Genomic DNA, 25,075 nt, shown 5'->3' with positions numbered 1-25,075 from the left:
TGCTTTAGCAGCAGTACCTAAACTCCAACAAACCCCTCTGATTTATATTAGCTTAGTGCAGATCAGGACTTCAGCATCTCTCCAGGAAAAATGTTTTGCCTTCCTCCCAGCAGAAAGAACTCCACCACCAACAATTTGAAAGGACAACAGGACCTAATCACCAAGGTATTTAGTTAAGCTGGAGGCAAGCTTGTCACAAGCACGCACCCTCTTCAAATGTCACATCAAACAGCAAGGAAAAGGGCAGAAAAGGCTACCTTTTGATGGGAGGTTTCACTCATGTCTAGCAGCTGGATAATCCGGGGCCGCCTCATCTCCTGAGTGCTGGCCAGCCTCTGCTCGGTGGTAAGAGACATCTCCTTCAGGAATGCAGAGGGAGTCAGCTGAAATGCAAAACACCAGCAAGAGCTACAGCAATGCCTTTGTTCAAAAAGGCTTTTCTTGTTCAAGTGTCACTGATGAATAATTTGTGATCACAGCCACTAGGATAGTCCTGGAAGTCCTTTAAGTTACCTGCTGAAATATTTAACACCAGTAAATTAATGATATAGAGCAGAATACACATGCTCCAACCAAGTGCCTCTCTCCTATTAGCTTCTCCTTCATGATTTGATGTGACATGTTTAGGGGGTTCTGCTCTTCAGGCATTTGTTTCCACTTTAGTTTTGCTGGATTGAGCTAGTGACCTTTAAAGAGAGTGGGGAGGAGTTACCAGAAATTCCTGAACTCCATCTTGCACAATGCTCACAACCAACACTCGTGTGGAGATGCTGGGTGAATCAGAGCAAAGCAGAAACGCAGCATCGTGCCAAGACTGATGTGGAGAGGAATGGGTCCAAGTTTTTGTTATCCCTTTTTATTTAGCACTTGTTTTCTCTCTGTTCTGGCCTCACAGACCTCTCCACAGAAGTATACAGAGATTATCACCTCAACAGCACCTCAGCACTAGGTCATCTCCAGTCAAGTGAGCTCCAGTCAAAGGGGATGTTTGTGGATGGGAAGGAGGAATTGTCCCAACTCCATTGCTGTTTGCAGGGCTGGATCAGTGCTCCACATAGGATACGAGACATAACAACTCTTTTGGACCTGTTCTATCTGGGACCAGCCACGTCTCTCAAGTCTTCAGGTAGTGTTTGAGCAGCCCACCGCACAACAACAGGATGGACAGGCAGAGGAGGAACAGAGGGGTCATTTCCAGCCTTAACAGCCTTCCTCCTACCTGGCCACAGCATGTACTTACAGTTACACGCTCCTCTGCCTCTCTGACTAGCTTCAGATTACGAGGTGCTACCACTTCGCTCTGGAATCCATCAGGTTTGGAGGACCCCATGGGCCAATGAATCTTGCCAGTGGCTATGTGTCAGCTCACCTGGAAGGAGCAAAAACGTGAATTTGAAAATCCAGAATCCCACTCGTGGCAGTCCCAAAGGATATACCTGTGTCTCAAGGCTGTGGCATGCTCATATTTAAGTGGCAGAGTTAAGATTCATAGAAGCAAAACCCCAGAAGAAACGTTCCCTGAGCCAAAACAGCCTTTTGCTGTGGGTGCAGTCCCATGAGGCATAAAAACACACCAGGGCCTGCTGGCATTTCTTACCTTCCCCTCCTACCTTCCACTACTTTTGGAACTCCATTTACTGGAATTATTAACCGAATCTCTACTAATATCCAAACTGTCATTTATTACTCTTTAAAAGTCTTTTGTTGGGAACAGAAGGAAGGTTAGATTGGATGTTAGGAAAAATTTCTTTACTGAAAGGGTGGTCAGGCATTGGCACAGGCTGCCCAGAGAGATGGTGGAGTCACCATCCCTGGAGGTGTTCAAAAAGTGTAGATGTGGCACTTCTGGGCATGGTTTAGGAGGCATGGTGGTGTTGGGTTGACAGTTAGACTTGATGATCTTAGAGGTCTTTTCCAACCTTAATGATTCTATGAGTCTGTGAAGGTAAATATCACTTAACTGCTTCATTTTGCAAGAGCAGCTGACCTGATATGACTGTGTGCCTGACCCTATTAAGTGCTCAGGGTATTATGAACAATCTTAAACCCAGGGATTGCTGCTGCCCCAAGAATTAACAAAACCAGACCACCTTCCTACTTTGCAAACCAAATGTCCACCCTTTGTGCAAGAAGCCTTATGATGCTTGTAGCTAATGGAGCACAGAGTTCAATACTCTGATTAAGAACTATAGTTTCTCAAAGCTGGATTGGTTGGTTTGAGTTACAAAAATTATCCAGCAAATGAGACTCCTTCCAGGCATGAAATTACCACAGTGCTCAAGAGCATTTTTCCATGGAGAATGAGGACCCTAATTTTCACTTATTAACACCCAAACTCAAGGCTCCCTACAGGCATTAGAGGCTGTTAACAGCAGCAATAAAAGCATGAAACCATTAAAGGAACATGAGCAATTAGCTCAAATATAAATGCAACACATGTGAAAGCAAGGCCACTTAAGACTTTATCCTAGCAGCAGTTCTTCACCAGCATCCTTATCCTGCAAGTAGCATGGGTTAGCAGGTCCACAGGGCATCCTTCCAACCACCAGCCTGCTGACCACCTCTCTGTGTCACACAAAGTGGGTGTGCAAGAAAGGGCAAGCGAAGACAACCCCAGAAAGATGGTCTCAAGCACCAACAAAAAAAAAAAATCAAAGATAAACACATACAGTATTTGCTAAGCATTACTTTGGACTAGAAATAACTTCCCCTCCCTTTCTGGCTAACTGGACCAAAGAACAGATGGATTTTCCCACTTATTTTCTGGAACTTGAAAGACCAGTGCTCTTAAACGCAGCTCTACCTAGATTCTTTTTTCATCCTGACATTAAGTAAAAATCACAGCTCATATTCCCTCCCGCTTCCTTCTGTTTCACATCACCTTTTTTGTGTGGATTTGCTGTATCCAGTAAGACATCATCTATACAAAGATGACCATTCCCTTCCCCTCAAGTTTTACCCACATTGTGCAAGCAAGGCAATAACTTCATTCCTTTACTCACCAAAGAGCTACAGTATTGTACATGTTCACAGTACTGCACCCTTTACAGCATTGGGAAACAACAAGGTTGCCATTTTCTTTTGCTCTTGAAAGAAACACAAGAGCAGCACTGTCCTATGAATATGAGGACATGCTGCAGTAAATGCTACGATTTAAAGCTGGAAATAACTATTTTTCAAGAGAAATCTAATGGGGATGATACAACATTAATCTGGATTTCAGTGTTTTATTATTGGGTATTGAGAATAACTGGATTATTTGTTCCAATTTTCTACCTGTAATTTCACTTCACTTGAAATTAATCCTGTTCATCATGCCCACAATACTTATTTCCAGAAGGCTTCCAGCCTCCACAACCCCATCCCAGTTTTACAGCTTTCCCCACCTTCCAGCCCTGCTGTGAGGCACTTTCAGAGCCCCACAGCTCCCCTCCCCTAGAGCCTGCAGGGTCCACCCTCCCAGATTAGGAGGAAAGGAACAGAACCAAGAAATCTGCCACACCTCCCTGTAGAGACAGGACAAAACAGCAACCACAACAAAACATGCTTCCACCCCAACACCCCTGTCTGGTGGAGGAGATCTCCATCTTCCCCACCTCATACAGCCCTTTACCCACCCCAGAACCATAAGGAAGAATTGCAGTTCCTCCTCTGCTCCAGGCTCAGGGCACAGACAGATCTGGCACCTCAGCTTTAGGTTGAGAGCACAAATGCCCTGAGCCTGGGCAGAGGAACCAGCTGTACAACAGCTGACTTAGACAAGCAATGAAGAAATACACCAAGGGCTGGGGTAGCAATTCCTGACTTGTCTCAGGAAACCAAGATGTCTCAGAGCAGGGTGCCAAGCTGAAGATCACCAAGGACATCCAAGCTTCAGCCTCCTCCCCAAGGCTCCCTTTACTCCATTATCTACAGCTAAGCTAGAAGTCTCTATCATCACTGCAAGTTGCACAGCAATTTTAGAACCCATTAAAAACCCTTCCACCTCCCCATACTTACACTTAGACCAGGTATACAGTTAAATCCTACCAAGTACCACATAACTGCTGCACCCCTGCTGTTGGCTTTCCTATCAACAAAACTGCCTCCTTCCTGCCCAGGGGCCAGACACTACCTTAGGACAGGTAATTCATGCTTCTCTGGGAGGATTCACTTTGTGTAGTGCCCAGCCTTGCCTCCTGAGTCACCATGGGCTGTTTGGTAGCTGTGGACAGCCTGGCAGGACAGGAACCAGACAGGGAACCGTTGGTGTGACCATGGTCCCACCGGCACAGCAATAACTGTCACTGGGCTGGTGGCTTCCAAGAGCCCAGTGGAACCTGGAAGGCAACTGACATGACTTGGAACTTGGGCTGCCTGGCATCTCCTCTCCTCAACAGTTACAGCCTTGCCAGACAGAGCAGGAGGATTTTACCAGGATCTCAAAGAAGGAGAGAGTTCAGAGCTTGGCATTAGCTAAAATCTGCTCATCTTCGTGCTGCTGAGCTCCTCCTGCTCTAATATGGGGAGACCATGCACTGCACAGGCTCAGGGCGCTGTGCAGAGAAGCTTCCCAAAACAGCAGCATCTCACATCCTGTAACTAGCATGATAGGAAAGGCCCATTAACCCAGTAAAGCATAGGTGTTTACCACCTTTAATGAGTTCCACACCAGGGGAACAGATGCATGTTCAAGCATTTGTGGGTTTGGAATTTCTTCAGCTCTAGGCTGGAATGAAGACCATGCTTTCTGCCTTGAACTTTCTCAATATCATAATTGGTCAACTTGGTGTCTGCTCTGGTGGTTTACAATGCCACTGAAATGCCTTCATAAAGTTAAAGCCTTGCAAATCACTGCAGCCCATCTATTTCTGAAAGATCTCACTCTACAGTGAATGACTGCAGCAGTATTAGAAAGTATGGCTTAAAGTAGCATTTGTTAATGTTCCATGAACTTCAGATAAATTAATTTAGATGCTGCAGAAAAGCAAATTATTTCTTTGTTTATGGAGTTAAGAAAAAGTTTCCATGCTGACTTACAAAGCAAGAATTTAATTTCTATTTTGCTCACCCAGGGAGGACCCCAATCACATCAGTGCAAAAGACAGTAGGCAAATCACCGTGTTGCTGCAGCTCCAACAATGCCTTTGGGGTGTCCTCTGTTGTTGCACGTGGTGAATATCCATCTGATGAGCTAGTTCCAATTAACTGTGCACACATATAAACACACACACACCAGCTAAGGACAACCAACTTAGAAGAGCATTCCAGCTGCCAGGGAGCTTCACATATTTTCAGCATAGCACATGCAATAAACAAAAGCTTCTCATGAGACTTTTGGCCACAGGTGAACCAAATCATCATATCTGCCTGGCAGGGAACAAGGAAACCTCCATTTGAAAAACAACATTCATTAATTGGGGGGAGGTTACAATCCAGACACCTAGCCTGTGGAAGCTTGCTCCGAAACATTTCCCACATGATATCCAGCCACCAGTCTGAGTGGAAACTGGAGAGCTCAAGCAAAGAAGCCTCAGATGTGACACCCTTGGGTGTTCAAGGCATCAAGACAGAAGTGCTGTAAGGAAAGGGAACTAGATAGTGGGTGATGCTTCCTGTCTCAGAAGGCAGAACTTGGAGACAGATGTCAAGGTGGGACCCATCAAGTCTCTCATGCTTGGTCTGAGATACACTCACAGGGCTGCTGCCTTGTCCTCATTCCCACAGCTCCAGCACCTTAGAAGCAACGCTAGAGCCTCACCTGCTCAGCACAGAAGCAACTCCTGCCTGCTGCAGGCAAACAGCACAGCTGGAGCCAGGTTTCATGCTCAGAGGACTTGTCAGAGAAACCTCAGGGAAGGGAAACTGCTGGCCACAAAGCATCTTCATGTAGCTGCATGGCAGAAATTACAAAACCCACACAAGGCTTGCAAGCACCTCAGCACCCCAATGCCAAACCCAATGCTGGTACCTTGATCTGCTCTCGTCAACCTCAACAACCCTGCTCCCATGCTTGGCTGTGTTCCAGCTACTGAACTCACCATCTGTTTTTCCAGCTCAAACTTCCCTGCCCTCCCAGGTAGCTGGAAGGCGTCAAACCCATTCCTTAGTCCTGCTGTCAGCCCAGACAAGGTCACTTCCACATCTCTTAGCACTGCTGCATCGAGAAATCAAGTGAGAAAAAGCCTACCTGGAGAGCTAGCAGCTAGGATGCTTGAGAGCTAAAGACAAACCTTGGCTGGGGGACTCTGTTTCCAGGATTGCAGTCTTTTAGCTGATGACCATTCAACATGCAATGCATAAGTACCCTCTGGAGGGGGCCAAAATCAGAGACCAGAATCACCCTCAAAGTGAAGTAAAAAGATTTGTCTCACGATGTGGGCTCACTGCTAGTACAGACTCCTTGCTTCAGGCTAGACAGAAAAGAAGGGTCTGCACAGGGTCGCTCTGCTCCCAGGTATTTTTGGTCATGAGCTACGTGAGAAGTAAAGAGAAGCACCTTCACCTCTCCTCTTCAGGGAAGAAATATTAACCTCTGAACACTACCTGGCTCACGAAATGGGCTAGGGTCATATGGGCAAAGTGTCATAGGTACAAAGCAGGGTTTCACATGAGCTCAGTCGTGCTAGGACCTGGAAAATTCAGGAGGCTCAACAGCAAATACAGGCACAGAGGGGCCCTTCAGGGCCCGTGAGCTTGGCGAAAGCTGCACTGAGGAAAAAGTTGATGTGTGCACTTAGATAAGGCCCTAAAGCATCCAAATCCCTTTGTGCCTATGTCCAAGAGCTTCCCTCTGTAAAATAAAACTGAACAGCTCTCTGATGATGCTGTGCTGAAAAAGACAGGAAATTAAGAATAAACAGCAAGTTTCTTAATGACATTAAGAAAAAAAAAAGAAGTTCCATGTAAATGCACAGCTTCATGTCTATACAAATCCTGTGGCTGTCACTATGCCACGTGCCAGTGCTCTTATTTCAAGGGACCCCACGTCACTTGTGCTGAAGCAGCAGCACAGCCTCTGAGTTGGTCTGATACCAAACAATCGCCCTCCAACTTAAAGGCTAGGGATATATTTGCGCACACTGCACTATAATACACTACACCCAGCTTTTCAGACTGGTGGCTGAATCTTCAGTATACACAAGAAATCCACTTTCTTCTCCCTTCAACAAAGATAAACCATCTTTCTCTGGAGTAATTGGTTAATTTGCCTTTCTATTACACTTTGCTGGAAGAGTGAGACAGGTTATCTGTTAAGCAAGAATCAGGATGCTATTGAACAATTTTGTTCAGCTAAATCATCTTGCCTTGTTCAGGCTTAAGTAGCAAGATCTTGCCTAGAAATCACCTGTTTAGCTATAATTACCATATAAACAGCATCTTAAAGGAAGCCAGGAAAGGAGAAGCAGAATTTCCAGGGCTAATCTCTTGCCCCTCCATCCCACTGCTTGGGAGTGGAAAAGCAGAAACCAAAGGAATATTAATGGATCCCCAGGTCAGGAGCAAGTGGCCATACGTGGGGTCAGAGCAGACTCTGCAATGGTGAATCCAGAGCAGCAGGTTAGTGAAGCAGCACTACTCTTTAGCAGCTACTGTCAAGACCTCATCCAAAGTTCATGCAAATCATAGGAAGACTCCTATGGATATCAGATTGCTGTGGAGTAAGATATCACGTGCGGAAACAAACGCCCGCACATGCCACTTATCTTAGCTCTCCTTTGCAGGCTAGCATGAAATGAACAATTCTGTACTCCCTTGGGGCTTAAAGCACATGAACCTCGGCTCTGCTAACATGATCTACCATTTAACTGCACACCCACGCTGGAAAAAGGGGTACTGCCAGCATCCCTGAAAACCATCCTCTCTCCCTTTCTGAACCATCTCTTCACTCCTGCAGCATCAATTTGCAGTGTGCAGCACAGGCTGCATGATGTTCACATCCTGACCAGCTGCCTTCACCAGCCAAGTTGTCTGAAATGCTCCTATCAACCTCAAGCCAAGCCAAGTTGTTTTAATCTCAATCTTCAAAACCTTCTCAGTGAAAGTTGTGTATTCATCCCCAGTTCTCACAAAGAAGTTTCAATCTGTGGAAGAACATAAACATTAATTTAATTCAAAGATGTCAAACCAGAGACAGGTAAACAACAAAAAGCAGAGGCATGAATACCACCCCTTGACCTCACTTCACCTGGCTCCAGCCTCCTACCTAATTATCCAGCACACACACATTACTGGATGCCAGAATAGTAAATATTCCATATTTCCTGGACTACTACTGTAATACTACAGCACTCGCTGTAACCCTGAGATGTTACAGAGCAGATTTTGGCTTCACTATTTCCCATCCTTCAATCAAGGGGCAAGGCTGGACAACCTGTTACGAGCAACCTGCACCCTCCTCGAATAGTTTATCCTTTGTATTCTCCCTAGACGAATACAGGAACTGCCTCTCAGAAAATTATCTATGGATTTAAAACACAAGGAAATGACAGTTATTGTGAGTTCGCTTTTCAGTCACTCCTACCTAGGCCATCTGTTACATTTTTTGTCATAAGCCTTCATGGCATTTTATAGACAGAGCAAGAATAAATATTCTTATCCCTCTTTTACAGACTGGACAACACAAAGACTGAAGGGCAAAACATCCAAAAGCGCACATGCAAGATGAGGACAAGACCAGCAGCAGCGAGGCAGGCAGTCTCCGTCCCCTCCATGTTTAACTCACAGCCTGGATGCAGTCACATCTGCATCCCATGGGAGGAAAGGAAGACATTTAGGAAGTTTCTCTTTTGGGGAGCAAAGTTTGCTCCCTGTCCAGCTCCTGGTGGGGAAGGAGCTCCAATTCCCAGTGCCCAACATGGGAAGTGCTGCAGCCTCCAGGTGCCTCTCACCCAGCACTAGAACCCCTGCTTTGTGCCACAGGCAACTTCACCCCTAAAATCCTCCCCCCAAAAGTCACTTCTTTGCAGGGAAACAGATCCCACAGGAGGATGAGCACAGCCTACTGCCACAAGACATTTGGCAGGACTGAGGTCGCCCTGCCCCACATGCACCCCTGCCTCCCTCCTCTCCATGAGGCATGCTGTGCGGGGCACAGGATGTCACCCCTTCCCGAGCCCCTCCACAGCCCAACTCAAGCCCAGCCAGCCCAGGCACACTGGAACCGAAAGCCACCCTCCATATTTCAGCTGGGGAGAGGTACAGCCACCGTCACCTCAGTGTGGGGGCGGTCATCAGTATCCCCCACCTTTCTCACTCCTCAAGGGACGTGGGGACACTCACACACCAGGTCCCTGCCGCCAGCCGGGCTGTTGCTCTCGTTCCCAAAGCAACAGGGCCTCCGTGCCAGCCCCAACACCACCATGGCAACAGCAGGGACGCCAAGAAAGGAGGCGGCAGCTTCAGGAAGCTATGGCAGACATGGAGGAGGCAGAGGGGACAGGGATGCTCAGCACCCAGCCGGTCCCCACAGAGGAGCTGTGGCTGCCTGTAGTCCCCCTGCTCCAGTGCAGCATCTGCCAGCTCAGTGGCAGGGAGACCCAGAAATCACCACAAGAGCATAGACCTGCCAAACTGCTTCAAAAGCTCACAAAGCTTCAGCAGGGAGCTCCTACCCACCTACTCCTATCCCAGGATTAACAGAAACCAGCTGCACTTCCCTCATTTGTTGGGGCACAGACACTAGAGATGACTGGCTAGCAGCGCCTTACCTTAAAGCAACAAGAACAGCTCAGGGAAAGCATACAATGGCCACAGCAAGCATGCAGTGTAATTGCCTCCATCACACCCTCCCAGCTACAGCACAAACACAGCTCTGTGTGCATTACCCTGAAACAGAGCAGCAATCAAGAGAAATTCCAGGCAAAATCCAGTGTTTCTCCCAGGTCTATCACCTGTGACAGGTCTAAGATAAAGCAAGCTAGCATGCAGGACTGATCATAAGAAGAGCCACACACCACCTGGAAACACCTAGTATTTCAAGATAACCTAAAAATCAAGTCTTACCCACAGAGGTGCCAGCACTGCCCTCAAAAGGGACTATATGCGCTTCTCTCCTGCACACTTTGTGATAACTTGCACCCCAGTTTAACCAGCTCACCTGCTTTGCTGGTAACTCACACCTCCCAGCCTGCCCAGAGCAGGGCTCTCAGCACAAGCTGACATCAACACACAAGCCAGCACAGCCAACCACGTAATTTCTCAGGGAAGTACTATAATAAACCCCAGTAAGCACAGCCTAACAGACACAGCTTTAAGCTCTTTACTGAACCCAGGCTTTTCCTTACTCCCTCACTGAGGGGCTCCAAGTTTCACCCACCTGCGGTCCCCTCAAACAGATGCATTTCAGCTGAGTGCCTCTGCCCAGCACTCTTGTGCAGGGTCTGACACAAGGCTAAAGGGAGCTCAGCACTTGCTGAGTTTTGCGCAGTTCCCTCATATTGATTTCAAGGCCATTCTGCAACTAAAAAAAGAACTGGTGGTTTCCACCACAGTGGAAAACTGAAGCTGCATAAGATGGCAAAGAGCAGCACCTCCAAATCAGATTATCTGGAGATCAATTCCTGCTTCACAGTGAGCATCACCGGTATTTCATTAAGAATCAGTCCAGGACACCTCAAACTCCAAGCCTTGGGCAAATGCCATGGGACCTCAAATGTGAAATAATTAGCTCAAAGAACATATCATCTATTCATCTTCCCCACACTTCCTCTCAAACAGAAAGGCTCCCACCTAAATAACTACACCTGAGAAGACCCAGTCATTAATGCACTTCACTTGGGAGCATGAGCATTGTGATCCTGGGTAACAGGAAGCCTTCAGGCAAGGCTCACCCCGCGCCACAGGAAAGGTACACAGTGGAATGTCTGATGCTCATTGTACAGTCTCTTCCAAGGACTGAACAACAAAATAAAAGTGCATACAGTAAAGAGTCACCCTGACATGCAGCACATCACCCTCTGGCTCCTCCAGCATGAGCACAACTTGGGTTCATCCTCCTCCCACCATACTTCGACCCTGGAGTTATATGCCATGGGCAGATTAATTTTTTTCCTTATGTTCCCTATGCTGCTACAGAGATGAGCCAGTCATTAACTGTCAGGTGTAAACATGGGGCTCCAAGGACAGGTAAGCAGGGGAAGATATAACCTGCAGTTCTTCCCAGCCACCACTTTCCCTCCATCAGCCTCCGATCAGAAGACAAAGGTCAGCTTATTCACTCCTGTTTTACCAGTGGACATTGTAATATGGGTACCACAGCCTGCCTATTTCAATGTATTTTCTTATTTAGATTAAGACCCCTTAAGATCTTACAAGACATTGCACAAAGTTTAGGCAGGTTTTTTCCCTAGACAGGTTCAAACCAAAGTAAAGCAGAGTTCACTGTACAAGGGAAGCCTGGGACAGGTGAGCTCAAGCACAGACAAGGAGAAATATATGCTGAAATTTATACACATGCCTTGACTCCAAAGCCTTTTTCTCCCTGGCTCTTCTTCCCACATCCCAATTCCCATCCGTAACTCCCTTTCTTCAACTCCAGGCAAATCTCCATATGCTATTGCCAGACCCTGGGCTGAACATACCCAAGCCCATCAACTGGAGGGCAACTACACCAGCACACACAGCAATATGGTTTATCACTGTGGAAATTCCAAATTACAGCATTGAAGAGGTTACCACTTGGTAAGAGCAAACCAAGACAGTCTGCAGGAGCTAATTTCAGCCACCCAGGCTGGAGAAGCAGAGCACCCAGAGGGCCCAAGCTCTATCCCTGGCTCAGACAGGCTCTACAGCCTCTCTGCAGTGTCTGTCACTAGAGGGAGAGCCTGGGTAACCCTTGCAAAACCTGCTCCCAGCCTGGAAGGAGGTAAACTCCTTCTGCCAAGGCCTTAAACACTCAGACAAAATCCTGGCAGGCAGCAGGGAACAGCTGATGCAGCCCAATGAAAAAGGAGCCACAGAGAACCTGGTGATCAAGCAGAAGAGGATCAGTGCTTTCTGCAAAAAGCAGCTTTATTTGATTCTCTCAGCTTTTGCACAGAAAGCGCTTTGGGCAGTTCTGGAGTTCTGCAAAACACACATTTTGCCAAAGCTGCTTAATTTCTGATAGCAGGGAAGGTGAATGCTGCAGATTATTACTTTTTCTAGCTAACATAGTCTTTGAGGGACAGGAATACACTACATTCCCAGAGAGCACAGGGGAGATGTCACTGCAGGTGTACACTATCAGCCAAACATCCCTCTACTCCTGGCAGCTGAGCAGGAGGCGGCCACAGTCAGCTTGTCCTGTAGCTTCTTCACCATAACCATGGCTCTTGATGGCTGCAGACAGCAGGCAACCCTGCCAAGCTGCCATTTTTAAACAGCAGTGGACCTGAAACTAAAATCAGTATGGATGTATATACTTTGCAAGCCTACACACAGAGTTCAGGACATCCTGCAGGATGTAGAAGACTGCAGCCACCTCTTTCTGACCCAGTCCTGGGCTTCAATGTACTTAGAGCTGAAAAAGTCATAAGACAGACCATCCCTCAACAGAGCTTGCTGCCCAGATACACAGGTGTAGCTGCCACAGGGGAGAGGAGGGAAGATGAAGACTCTTCCAGGCTTCTTCCTCAGCACAGAGTTTATCAGTTCAAAGCAGGCTTGCAAGCTAGCCATAAAACGAAGCATCAGCCATCTCCCCAAGAGGAAACCCACCCTTTCAAAAAGAGAGCCCAGAAGCTGAAATTCACACCACCAGATATGCTCGGGACCATGGTATCAGAGAAGGTACAGTGTTTACATCACTGCTGCCTCCCCATTCCTGGGGTTGTACACAGCCATCTCTGCTCCCACAGGGACTGACAAGCCCCTCTTCCCTTGCCAACACCCTCTCTGCCCCATGAGCTCACCTCTGTTTTCCTTCACAGTATACAACTGTCACCATTCAGTTCAGCTTGGAGTCATAATTCCTGATCCACACTTGGCTCTCAGTTGGCTGCCTGTATTTCTGACTCAAAGAAGGATACATTTCAAGCAGCACAGACTGCAGCTAGTCCCAAGGAAGCAGAAAGGGGATCCCACTTGCACACAGCCCAGCACAGAAGCCAGCCAGCCACCTCAGCACTTCATATGAGCCACCTTTTCTCCATCCTAGCAGGGTCTGACCAAACTAGGCTGTTTGGCTCTGGTCTCTTTAGAGGCACAGATAACAGTCCACGCAGGCAGCTGCTCTACAAAGGGCTGAAAATCCTTCCCCCATCCCCTAGGAAATGCTGTTTACATAGATCTTATCCTCCTGCAGAAATAAATGAGCATACAGCCAAGGGCAACAGGCCGGCATGTTGCATTATTAACCTCTCCTTTGCTGCAGTGCTGGAAGGACACAGAGCACTATCAGCCCTGCTACAGGCTCTGAGATGACACCTGACAGCACAGGCACTGTCTAGCTTCTCAACACCAAAACCAGAGCCCCTGCCAGGGTTTGGAACAGGCACATCTTTCCTGTCATCACCGCTCACCAGATCAAATCCACAGAATAACTGGACACATTTGGTATCTTGCAGAGGACAGAGCCACAGCAAAGGCAAAGACAAGGGCTGCAATGAGGATCCAGGGAGAGGAGGGAAGTGCTGCCACAGACAGCTTACACGATTGCAGGGATGCAGATGGGAGTGTTCACTACCCCCATTTTAACCCATGAAGGAAGAACTTCAGCTCTTAAAGAAAGGACTGACTGCAACACTCAATCATTTTAGATACCATCAAAACATTCCCTACCGAATAACTGCAGTGAGTTCACTTACCTAACTGCAACCTCATGAAGTCCCAGTCATGAAATCCTGAACAGGCAGCCCATAATCCTCTTTAGTCCAAGCAGGGTTCATATTTGTTTTCTTCTCAGAAAGAAGGAAAATTATGTTGGTTCCTTTCAGCTACATTTCCCCTGCCTTCCTGAGCAATGCAATCCCAAATTGCAGGGGAGAACATGGAGTTTTTGTGGTAGCACAGACCTCACCACACAGCCCTTGGTTTGTTTTCTCCCTTTTTATTCCCATGTTAGGAATCAATTTAGTTTCCTCACTCCTTGCATAGTTTACATCCCACTCCCAAACCCTAAACTGCTTCTCTAGTGCTTTTCTAAAACAAGACAATATTTCAAACACCTAAATTTTAGAGACCCTGACATAGCTGTGCAGAAGAAAATTTACAGGCCTCAAGAAATTAATCACAGTTCAAGGGGAATCTCTGACATGGAGGTTAGCAAGGCAGTAACTGAGGTTGTGATTGCCAGGAGACAACGCCACAGGAAGATGGGTAGATTTTGGACAGAGGTTCAGGCCTTACTCAGCAAGGTACTGCCACAGCATCTCAACCTAAACAAGAAAGCAGACAGATGTCAAGGGCACTGATTACCTACACAGTTACAGGATAGTTTCATAGTTATTCCTGGGGCTGACACTACATTAATCCTTAGTTTTGGCCTCATGTTTCCTCTGGCAGCTAAAGACCATCTACGTCCCTACAATATCAAGGACAGAAACATGCTGCAGTACCACCACGCTGTAGGATCAGGGCTTAGTGGTCTCTCACAGTCACGGGGCAGCACAGGGGTCATTCCCTCCTCCCTCACACCCAGCTCTTCTCCTCACAGCAGGGTCCTGCCAGGGCATTCTCCATCCCACGCAGTGCCACGGGCCACCACAGACTGGCGAGTAGTGGGCCCTCCTCTCTTCCACCCAAGACACATTACCTCCTTCAGAGCCTAAGGACATAGCAGCTCTCTACTACTTGGTATCACACACATTTAAAACCATGGCAATACCTGAGCATCCATGGCAAGATCCTCCAACAGTCACCTCTAAGGACCACACCAAATGCCACAATCATTCCTTCCCTCCAGACTTCTCTAGAACAAAGGAAAAAAAATCATCCTCATATGCTTAACATGGTCCATAAAGAGCTTGCTCAGCATTTACAGCTTCTGGCATCACTTGGCAGCTCCATCTGCAGTAGGACTGGTCTCCTTGGCTCCTGGCTTCCCAGCAAGTCAGTCATCTACAGCCCTAGCAGGTCTAGTACATCTCCTGCAGGGCACTTTCAAACACTAACATTTGGTTCTGTGGTTTGAAGCAAGGACAGAAAGATTAGAAAACACAACAGTTTTAAGTGGGACACAGGGAAAGGACAAACCCAGCCCATGACATGCATTTCAACCTGAACCCATAGGAGCACCTGGCAGAATCACAGCAGCTACAAAGCACCATAGGGTGTTCAGAACCAGTGCTGCTGTTTTATTTATCACTTGTGAAGCACTGAAGGGACAAGCTGGTCTCCACGCTGCTGCCATGCCAGCTGGTGAGGTTCCCTGCAGCACACAGGGATGTGCTAAGAGGTGGTGGAACAGTCTTCAGGCACCAGCTCTGCTGTGCAAGGAAGTTACAAACTGAAGTAAGCACCAAGAAAGAAGAAAAACGAAGTTGAATGTGGCTTTACCTGCTCTGGGCAGTTACCTTTACAGGCCCAATACAACGGCCACCATCGCCGAGTTTGAACACAAGCAAAATCCCAATGCAGTTGCTGGTTTGCTTAAGAAGGGACGACAGGATTACCTTTGGCTTAGGCAAATATTTGGCTGCATTTTTTTTCAAAAGTCTTTTGCCAAAAAAAACAGGAGTTTTTTTTGAAAAGAGGCCATCCTGGGCTAGAATCCAAGCCAGGGCTTTCTGATTCTTAAACAGGGCACCTAGTGCATCCTAAAGAGAGCCTCTGCTCTCTGCCATGGAGGTACTGTCAGACTCTACAGCTTTTATGTGATCGAGGTCTCCATGCTGACTCTGAGCACATCACACTTTGGCAGTGGGAGCAGATGGGCAGATTTTCATTTTCCACACAGAGATTGTCCAAGCTGAACTGTTAAACAAGCTCCTCAGGTTCTTTCTTTGAACTTCTTCCCATCCTTCATTATTAGAGTGGTTGATCAGAAATGATGATAGGTCTTGTGGAGCACCAAAGGTCTGAAAGAATGAACCTGTCAAGCCACTGATAGCATTTAAAACAGCTGGGATTATAGAAGACAAAACAGTAGCCACATTAAAAAAAGGGGATTAAAAAAAAGATAGTTGTCCCAGTGGGTCCAGGAACAGCCAGGTTTGCATCTCTGACAATTGGCACAAGCATCTCTGAGTTGCAAGACTCAGAGCTGCAGGACAGACCCACTGGATCCAGAGCTGTCAGCCTCACTGCAGAGTTTTGGTTTCCTGTTACTGGGTCTGTTATAGGAGCAGCTCAAGAGGGTGCAGGTTTGATGTGAGGAGCCTCTCTCTGCCAATGATGAAAGCAAGGACCCAAGTACCCCATTTGTGACTTCCTCTCACATTGAAGTCTTCCCAGTGCAATCTGGCACATGATATCATTAAAAGGGAAGAGAGGGAACAGATGGAAACATAAAAGAAGCTGTCAGCTGCAACCACTAACCCCACCGACTCCATTCCTCTCCCCCACTGCAGCAGGAGCACAACTGGCTGCTCTTGGAAGGACAAGTCCAGCAGGAAACAAGGGGGATTTCAGGTGGGCAATAAACAGCAGGAGCAGATGAAATCTTGTTAAATAAGAGCCTCTTTTGTCAGGAAGAAATTCATCTGCAATCAGGAAAGATGACACATGACAACTTTGCATCTCAGGGAAACCTCCTGTCCCTGCAAACAGTGAGGAGCCATGTGCCTGCTGAAACAGCCACACGTCCAAAGCCTTTCCAGCATGCCTCTGCCTCCAGGCACTGGCAAACCCAGGAGCAAAGTCCCAGTACAGAAGCTGGGATTCTAGCAGGACCTGCAGGAATCTCACACTCCTATCTGACAGCCTGTAATTCAGGTGTTCAAGCATTCTAGGAAGCCTCAGCAGACCCAGATGATGTCCTATAACCAATAGCACAAGAGAAGGTACATATATCCACCACCCTTCCTTTCAAGGTGTTTGCTTCATTCCTGTCCCACACCATCCCCCTTGGGCTACACCACAGAGATAGCCCTGCAATTTTCCCTTACAAAGCAGCACGGGGACCCCCAGAGCAACCAGGCCACAGAGAAGAAGCCTTCCGCATTTCCATAACAAACCCAAAACATTTTCCTCACTTTCCTCACTTCCTTTCCTTTCTACAGATAGAAAAAATCCCTTCCATGCCAGAGGCAGCATGTAAGATGGACCAAGGATGACATCAAAGGTCACAAATTTGCACTCATCTAATGACAGCTCTGCCAGGGACCAGGCATGGTGTGTGATCTTACAGGGACCCAATTTTCTTATCTGCAAGGCAAGTCCAGTAATACTTATTGGGAAAAGGCACAAGGGCTAGCAAACAACTCACATTCAACACAGTGCTGTGAATACTATGGAGAGGCTTATCTAGCCCCTCTCTATGTAGTTAGCCCCTCTTTCTAATGTCTGAGCAGCCTAGTGTTTTTAGCAACATATAGAATAAGCTTTCTTAGTAGAAAATTATATCTTTTACCAGTCTCACTTGATGGGAACAAAAAGTATTTCTGACAAGCCTTATCTGTATCCTTATAGCATGGTGGCTAGATGAACAAATGAACCTGCAGCAGTCCTGAAAGGCAGGGGGAAAAAGTATTTCAGGTTTGTGGGTAGAACTGCGATGCAGATGATACTGCACAAGAATATTAAGGTGTAAGTTTATCATGCATCTGCTGTTCTCCAGCAACTGCATACAAGCAGGGTCTTGTCCCATAGAAGACACAAGGTGCCATACTCCACATTTGCTGTGGAGTTAGATGCCCAGCACATCTGCAGTCAGGCTACAGCTGCCTGCCTCCTGCCTTGGTCACTCACCTAAAAACCTTGAAAAGGGAAATGGAAGGGTGCCAAGCATCCAGCTGGTGCCTTTAGCCTTCAGCATCCTCTGTCTCTAAAGAAAAACAGAACAGGGCAAAGTAAAACTATGCCCAAGCACCATGACCTCCTAGAGGCATCCATCAGCTGAACTTCTGAAAAACAAATATCTACTGTTTCTCTTTAGCACAGCCTTAAGGCAGATACCTTCTTTTAACCTTCCCTGGCTGCTGCTCCCACCTTTTTAATTAGGAACTGGATGCTAATTTGTCCCAGCCAGGTTTACAATAACTTGCTGGGCTGATCACAGAAAGATGGCTTCGGTTTAATTTTCCTGTTACTAGAAGACAGAGGTTTCCAAACCTGCTTGGCAAATATTTTTTTCCCCCCTATCTGGTCTCACCAGCACTGAGAACTCCTTTCACAAATGATACCTCATTAAAGACAGATCTGGGATTAACCAAGCTAGCTACACCAAACCTTCACAAGGAATAGCTAGGCTGCAAGTAGAGCTGATGAATCTCATTATGGAGCAGATCTGGGCAATTAGCCCAGCAATGAAACTGGTCAGGAAGCCAGCCTGTGAATAACATTTCTCCAGGAGCTAAAGCAGTAACAGCTTTGCAGGCTGACTCTGGAAGGCTCCAGATGCTAACAGAGCACAGCTCCCTCCTCCACTGGTTTGCAAGCCCTCCCTCCCCAAGCAGAGGCAGCAGATTCAATAGCAAACATCCCTTCACACAGGATATTTGGGTCTATAATGGCAGCTTCAGTCCCTGGACTTATCTTTGCTCTTCTCCACAGCTCAGAAAGCTTTCCTGTATCATTGGACACACTGGTCCCTCCTTGCCCTGAACTTGAGAGGGGACCCTGGGGAGGTCAGGCCAGCCACTCCATGTTTTCAAGCTTGCTGGGCTGTATCTCTGTGCAATCCAGCACATAAGGGCTGCCCCTTTGATTAGTCTCACTGGCCAAGCAAGCTGAAAAGCGGTCAGGGAGGAACGTTCACTTGGGAGGGCAGGATTTCTCCTTCCCAGCAAGCAGCATTTGCAGGGCAACAGACAAAGTGGCTGACATTTGCAGAGAGGTCTGAAGGCACACAACCCTCTAGAAATGCCAATCATTAGTCCTGCTATTCTTGGCCCGCAAAACTTGTTTGTCTCCTAAAAGCTATGAGAGAGCACAACTCTTGCACACATCCTGTCTCACTGGGAACTAATTCTAAACTTGTCCTCCTTGACTTAGCTGTCCATTTGAGCCCACAGCCAAATTTCAAGGCCTGGAAACACCTGGCATGAAATGAAAACAAAGGTCAGATATCAAGTGCACCCCCTCCTGGGGATGTATGCCCACAAGAATCCTCTCTCATTATGGTCATAACCCAGGAAAGCCTGAAACAGCTGCTCTCAAAGAGAGAAGCAATACAAGGAACTCCCCAGCACATCCCTCCCAAAGCCAAGCTCAGCACCCTAGCAGGGCAAGGGCTGCTGCCAGCATGCGCTCCCCGCCTTCCCAAATTTCCCTGTCAACATTCCCACTTGCCTCAAGTCTATATACAAGTCCATCTGGCCAATTCACAGCAACAGCAGTGGCCTTTCCAGTAAAATAAATTCACCTAGGAGAGAAAAGGCAGCTAGCATCTGCTCCCTGGCAGTGCTTGCAGCAGACAGGAATACTGCTACATTTCTACATGTTTTATAATGCTTTTTTCCTCTTCCTTTCACTCATAAAACAGACTGCATGGGCCATCAAGCAGGACCAGGCACAGAATCATGGAAAAATTTAGGTGGAAGGGACTTTTGCATGTCTCTGGTCCAACCTCCCCCCGCACAAAACAGACCATTTCAAAGTTAAATCAGATTGTGCAGGGATGCATCCAGCAGCATTAACTATCTCCCAGGATGGAGATGCCCCATCTCTGAGCATGTAAGCCTTTACCTGCCTTTAAAATTACCAGGCACATGTTTGTCCCCAACTATGTCACAAGGTCCAAGAGATTTTGTGTTGTGAACCTGCAGCCCTTGTTCTGGAAGTTAACCTCAGCACGTGCCTTCAAAGTCCTTGGCTCTTTGAAAAGAGGAAAAAGTCTCCTGCTTTGGGTGTTTTTCTGTTTTTAAGCAGCCATCTGTTGAACTATTGTCTGAGACCAAAATGCCAGCTGCTTCATACCAAAGAGGAAAGCCAGTGTACAGCAGAAAGGCATTGAGGTTATCTGCCTTGTGCATACAAGTGCCAGAAGATATGCGACAGACCCATGGAAATAAGCACAACGGTTTTTTAGCAGCCTTTATCTTCGGTTCTGCAAATGTAATAAGATACCTACCTCTTCTTCATGGTCTCTTGCAACCCAACAGCACCAAGAAAGCCAGTCATCAAGGCCACGGCATAAACACTAGCATATTCCTCTGTACATGGGGTGCTGCCTGGGAATGGTGGGCAGAGAAGCCCCTGGCTACAGACCTGTCAGAGAAGCCGAGTGTTAAGATGGAAGAACGACCAAGTCTCAAAACTAAGAACAACATCTAGTTGGTAGAAGAATAGCAAGTGCCACTGTTTTAAGGAGCTGCTAGATCTTTAACTAGCAACAGGAGACATAGTATGGGCTGGATTATCCAACATACTCCCATGACAAGCCTTTGCACCTTGCTCTGAAAACACTGGTTACATCCAGCACATGGGTTAAGCAAAACTTTACACTGGGCAGACCAGCAACTCTGTGCTCCTTGGGGTGGGTAAACAGATGATGGTGGTACAAGAGTCATCCCTGTGGGCAACGTTATACACAGGGAGTGAGCCTGAAAGCAACAATATTTTTTGAAAGTGTGCTTAATTCAGCCCTGTTGCTACTACAGGGTGAATAGGTACCACTCGCCTTTAAATATCGGCAATTGCAACCACATGCAGACTTATATTTGGTACTCTAAAGTGCTAAATCTGACCTGGGACCTTTCCAGTAAAAAGTCCATGAAGACACAGGCTTCCAGACTTGTGCCAGTGAGAAGAGAAAGGGTCAGCACGTCTGTGATTCTTGCTGAACTGGCTCTGGTAACAAAGTCGGGAGGAACAGTGTTATTGCTGTGCTGCTTCTCAAACAGCTCTGCTTTGAAAATGAAACTATATAAATAGTTAAGGGGGTTAAGTATAGTAGTGTTCCTGATCTATGGCTCAGGGTTCAGGGAGCCCTGCAGTGCTGCTCTCTGCTGCAGCATGCGGATACTGCAGGTGCATTCCTGCTGGCCAGCACAGCAATTTCTGCTTTCCTTGGAGCAGCTCAGGGCAGCCTGATACTAGAGACCTTTGTAACTCTAAGGATTCAGATAAAACCAACAAGTTTTTAAAAAAAATCATCAGGAAAGGCAAGATTTAACAAAGTAAATACAGTGGTTGACCTATGCAGGGACAGGAGTTGGACTCTATGATCCTGTGGGTCACTTCCAACTCAGGACATTCTATTATTTTTTTTTGGTATATTGTACTACATCTCTGGTCTGGTCTCCCAAAGCCACCCAGAGCTCCCTGCAGTGGGAGGTAGGGGTTAATTGTGAAGCACTGATGTCTGTCCTGCGTCCTGGTCTATCAGCTGAATACAAACACAGCAGCTCAGGGATAGGCATCCAGTTGCTTACACAAATCAAAGAGTTTCACCCAGAAAATAGCACAGAGTCCCAAACCACCCAACACACCAGTGCAGTAAATGGGCTGATGAAATAGAAAGAAAAAGGGTTCATGAAGCACCCAAGCCCCACAAGACAGGAAGAGTCAGAAAGCAAGTAATGTTCCTGAGAGCCAGGCCAGCCATAAGTGAACCCAGCTCACGGGCTCAGAAAAGCAGAGCTGTAACACATTCTGAGTGCCAAGATTTGCTCAGCTAATATATGCCTAACAGTCAATAAAATAGCAGCTCTATTTTTTTCCACTGGATGAATAATCTTTTCTATCAGGAGCCCAACTCTGATTTGGCTGGGATAGCCTTTCTTCTGATTAAGAACCTGGAAATCTCAGCTCAGCCACTCACAAGTTTCTTGCTTGCAGAGAGATTGCTCATAACAGCCCAGCAGATTAAATACAACAAGCATTCACTGCAAAAAATCAAGGCAAAACCAGAGCTGCTGCTTGCTTATTCATACAGCTGCAGAGCATTTTAGTTGAGGAAACAGAGCAAAGGATCATTCTTTCACTGGTCCTTTAAAAGTATGCAACTGCTTTCCATCACCCGTTTCTATTCAAATTTAAAAGAGACTAAAGGTGTTAAGTTCTTTCCAAAGTCAGGGCAAAATAATAGGGACTTGTCACCTCCACACATCTGCACTTCAGACTTGTTCACGTGTGAATTACACAACCACTGCAATAATATATTGCAAAAAGTCTATCCTAACACTTGACGACCAAGCCTAGGAGGGTACAGCTCATGAAACAGCACGGCCAAAACCTGAAATAAAGATCTGCCCAGGACATGGGGGAGGCGATGCCATGCTGGAAGCACTGGGTTCCTGAAGCTAATAGCAGAATGGATGCAATCTAGACAAAAAGTTCTACATGTTGCATTCCCATCGAGTGACTAGTGGGAGGTTTAGCTTTCTCTATTTTTAAGGTTGTCCTGTACCTTGCTAAAGAGGTGTGTCTCCTACAGATCTGCAGTACAGGATGTCTTGGCTCACTCAGCCTTGGCAAAACGAAGCTGTATCCTAATGACAAAAAAGCAGACCTGAGCTGAAAGATGGGACCACTGTGAAAGCCACCGTCTAAAGTCCAGGACAGAAAAGCAGACGTCTCAGGTCTCCATCAAAAGGGGCTATTTCCAAAGTGCCTCCTACCTTCTGGTCAGTACAGCAGTAACTTGTAGACCAACCAAGTCTTTGAAAAATTCTGAAACCTCCACTATGATCACCAGACAAGGCCCAGATGTCTTCAGCAGAGGCTCAGCTGAATTATTCACAGCCAGGGAATTAGCTAAATGCAGTTTAATTAATTTGCCTGCACAATCTAGAGCACTTTTTAAATCCCCATATATTGATCCAAGTTGCCAGACATATTTTAACCTTTGAGACCCCAAGATGCTAAACACTGGTTAGGAAAGCATGTTTAAATACACAAATCTAATTTCCTTCATAGTTTAAGTTACAGTGAATGAACTGGTTGGCCATCTTTGCTGCCAGCTCTTGCTAGGAGGATTCATTCGGCTCTATCTTGCACGCAACGACTGCTTAAAATACTGAGCTGAATCAGCAGATTCTGTCCTGGAGGACCAGATAACCCTGCCCTGACCCTCTGTGTATCACGCAGCTTCAATTTGTCTCTGCAAATTAAGGGCCAGAAGCAAAACAATTAAAAACCTGGCATAGACTGCTGGATTTTGAGGCCTGGTATCTCCCTCCCAAAAGACATGTCCAAAGACACCCAGGCTAAAGGATTGTTCCTTCAAGTACAAGAATACAGTAAACCCTCTGTTCTTCTCCTGGATTTGGTCACCAGAGAGCTGTCCATCAGCCCCTGGCCAGAAAAGCACACATCCTAATTAAAGGCAACATGTAAAAGCCCAAAGCAAGAAAAAAGTAGAGATTCACTGATGGAGTTTGGCAAGTGACAAAAATACAGAAGCTTTTGGTAACAATTCTTTGAAGGGAGGAGTCCTCTAAGACTGGTCAGGTCAGCACTCCCAGGCTTCCAAAGCCTGGCTTTCTGGGAGCTGTGCTTGGCCCCTTTCAGGGTTGGGAGGGGAGGGGAGGGATGGGGAAGAAATTAAGGCATTCCTTAATTCCTTAACACCAGGAGACTTCCAGGAATTCTCCCACCTCAAGGAAAAGGAGATGAAAGGAACATTTTTATTCAGTTGTTCCAAAGCAAAATAAAACCAAGTACTCCAGCAGTGAGACAGCTATCACTGGAGTAGAGACCTTCAAAGCCCTGAAATAACTAGGCCTCTAGCTTCCAGCTGCAAGGGATTGCTTTATACCAGCTTATGCAAAACCCAAAATAAAATACCTCCTACAGGTTATCGAAGAAACAGCATTAAGATTGTCCACAGGATTAGGCATTGGCTTCTAAATCCCCCCATTCTTTGGTACCTTCAGCAAACCTCCAGGTCTGATTCAGCCCTAGGCTGTTTTTCTGAAATGGTAACAAAAGCAGCTTCAGCGAGATCAGAGTTAGACCACAAAACCTTCGTTTCTTTTATAGATCAACCCCTGCGCCTCTGACTGGCTTGAGTCCCTGCAGTAACTGAAGAGCTCCAGAGTCCAACCAGGGGATGAGGCAAAGCCTCAGGAAGAAGGCCGGTTGTGACACAGTTTGACAGAAAAGGAGGAAGAGAGAAAATGTGGGGCAATATACCTTCCAAAGGAGATTAAAAGAATCACAGCTTCACGAAACCAATCCATTATACAGACATTTTTGTAACTGTACAGATGTTACTGTACTTGGAATGGCGTAACACTAAAATCCATTACTCAGGGAGAACAGCAAAGCTGTGTTGATGAGCACAAAGTATACACTGTAAACTTTTTAAAAAGCCAGCGGAGCACACCTCCTCCTGGGGGTGGCCAGCTCTAATTGCCACATTGCTTCCCAGTAATGATAGGGCGAAGAGAGTCAGGACAGCTGCAAGAAGTAATAAGACTTCTCAAAGGGAAAAAAACAGGAAAGAGAAAATAACCAAGATCTTGTCAGCATGCTATTTGTGACAAGAGCCATCAAAACATGAGTCAGTGATGGACAGTTGGGGAGAGCAGTCAGGATTCAACAAAACAGTTCAGATGGCATGAAATCAGTACAAAAATTAAATTATGTCCAAAAAATTACATACTATTTTGCTTTGCCCTAGAGGTACCTCTGTGCCACACAGTAAATATCCCATTCTGCTGCCCAAATGCAGACCAAGACCACTCCTTCCCCAAAGGTGACTGCCAGAGCTCCAAGGCAGGGTGAGGAAGGGACACCATGTCTTTCCAGCTGGTCAGCCTGGGGAAGAGGAGCTCCTTCTCAATCTGACACACTTGCTTTGACAGGCATTAGAGTGGGCTGTGCGGCTCAAAGTCACATATGGTAGCATAGGCAATTGCTCATGGGCTTGTCGGAGCCACAGCAGAAGCTAAATCCAAAGCTCAGTCACCCTAACCTTCCTCTTCTGCTCTGCTTTCATAGAGGTGATCCAAGTTTTGAAAATAATTCCACACAACTCACCATTTGTGCCAGTGATCCGTCGTCTTTAGGGTTTGCTCTCTTTTCGTAAGAAAAAAGGAAAGGGAGGAGACTGAACAAATTTCTTCCC

General features: G+C 46.7%; 1 protein-coding gene across 1 annotated transcript in view; it reads right to left on the bottom strand.

Annotated features, from left to right (window-relative positions):
* Window positions 1-1,365, bottom strand: part of HYDIN (HYDIN axonemal central pair apparatus protein) — a 149,758-nt gene extending 148,393 nt beyond the window's left edge. Inside the window, exons 1-2 of the mRNA XM_064459217.1 lie at window positions 1,241-1,365; window positions 258-383 (exon numbers count right to left, since the gene is read on the bottom strand). Of these exons, the coding sequence (XP_064315287.1) occupies window positions 258-383; window positions 1,241-1,330 (216 nt within the window). The 5' untranslated portion in view covers window positions 1,331-1,365. The remainder of the gene's footprint in view (window positions 1-257; window positions 384-1,240) is intronic.
* Between the last annotated feature and the right edge of the window lie 23,710 nt (window positions 1,366-25,075).

The sequence above is a fragment of the Phalacrocorax carbo genome, chromosome 8 (assembly GCF_963921805.1).
Source record: "Phalacrocorax carbo chromosome 8, bPhaCar2.1, whole genome shotgun sequence".
In the NCBI taxonomy this organism is placed as follows: Eukaryota; Metazoa; Chordata; class Aves; order Suliformes; family Phalacrocoracidae; genus Phalacrocorax; species Phalacrocorax carbo.
Note: the sequence above shows the minus strand (reverse complement) of the source record. Positions and strands in the feature narration are given on the sequence as shown.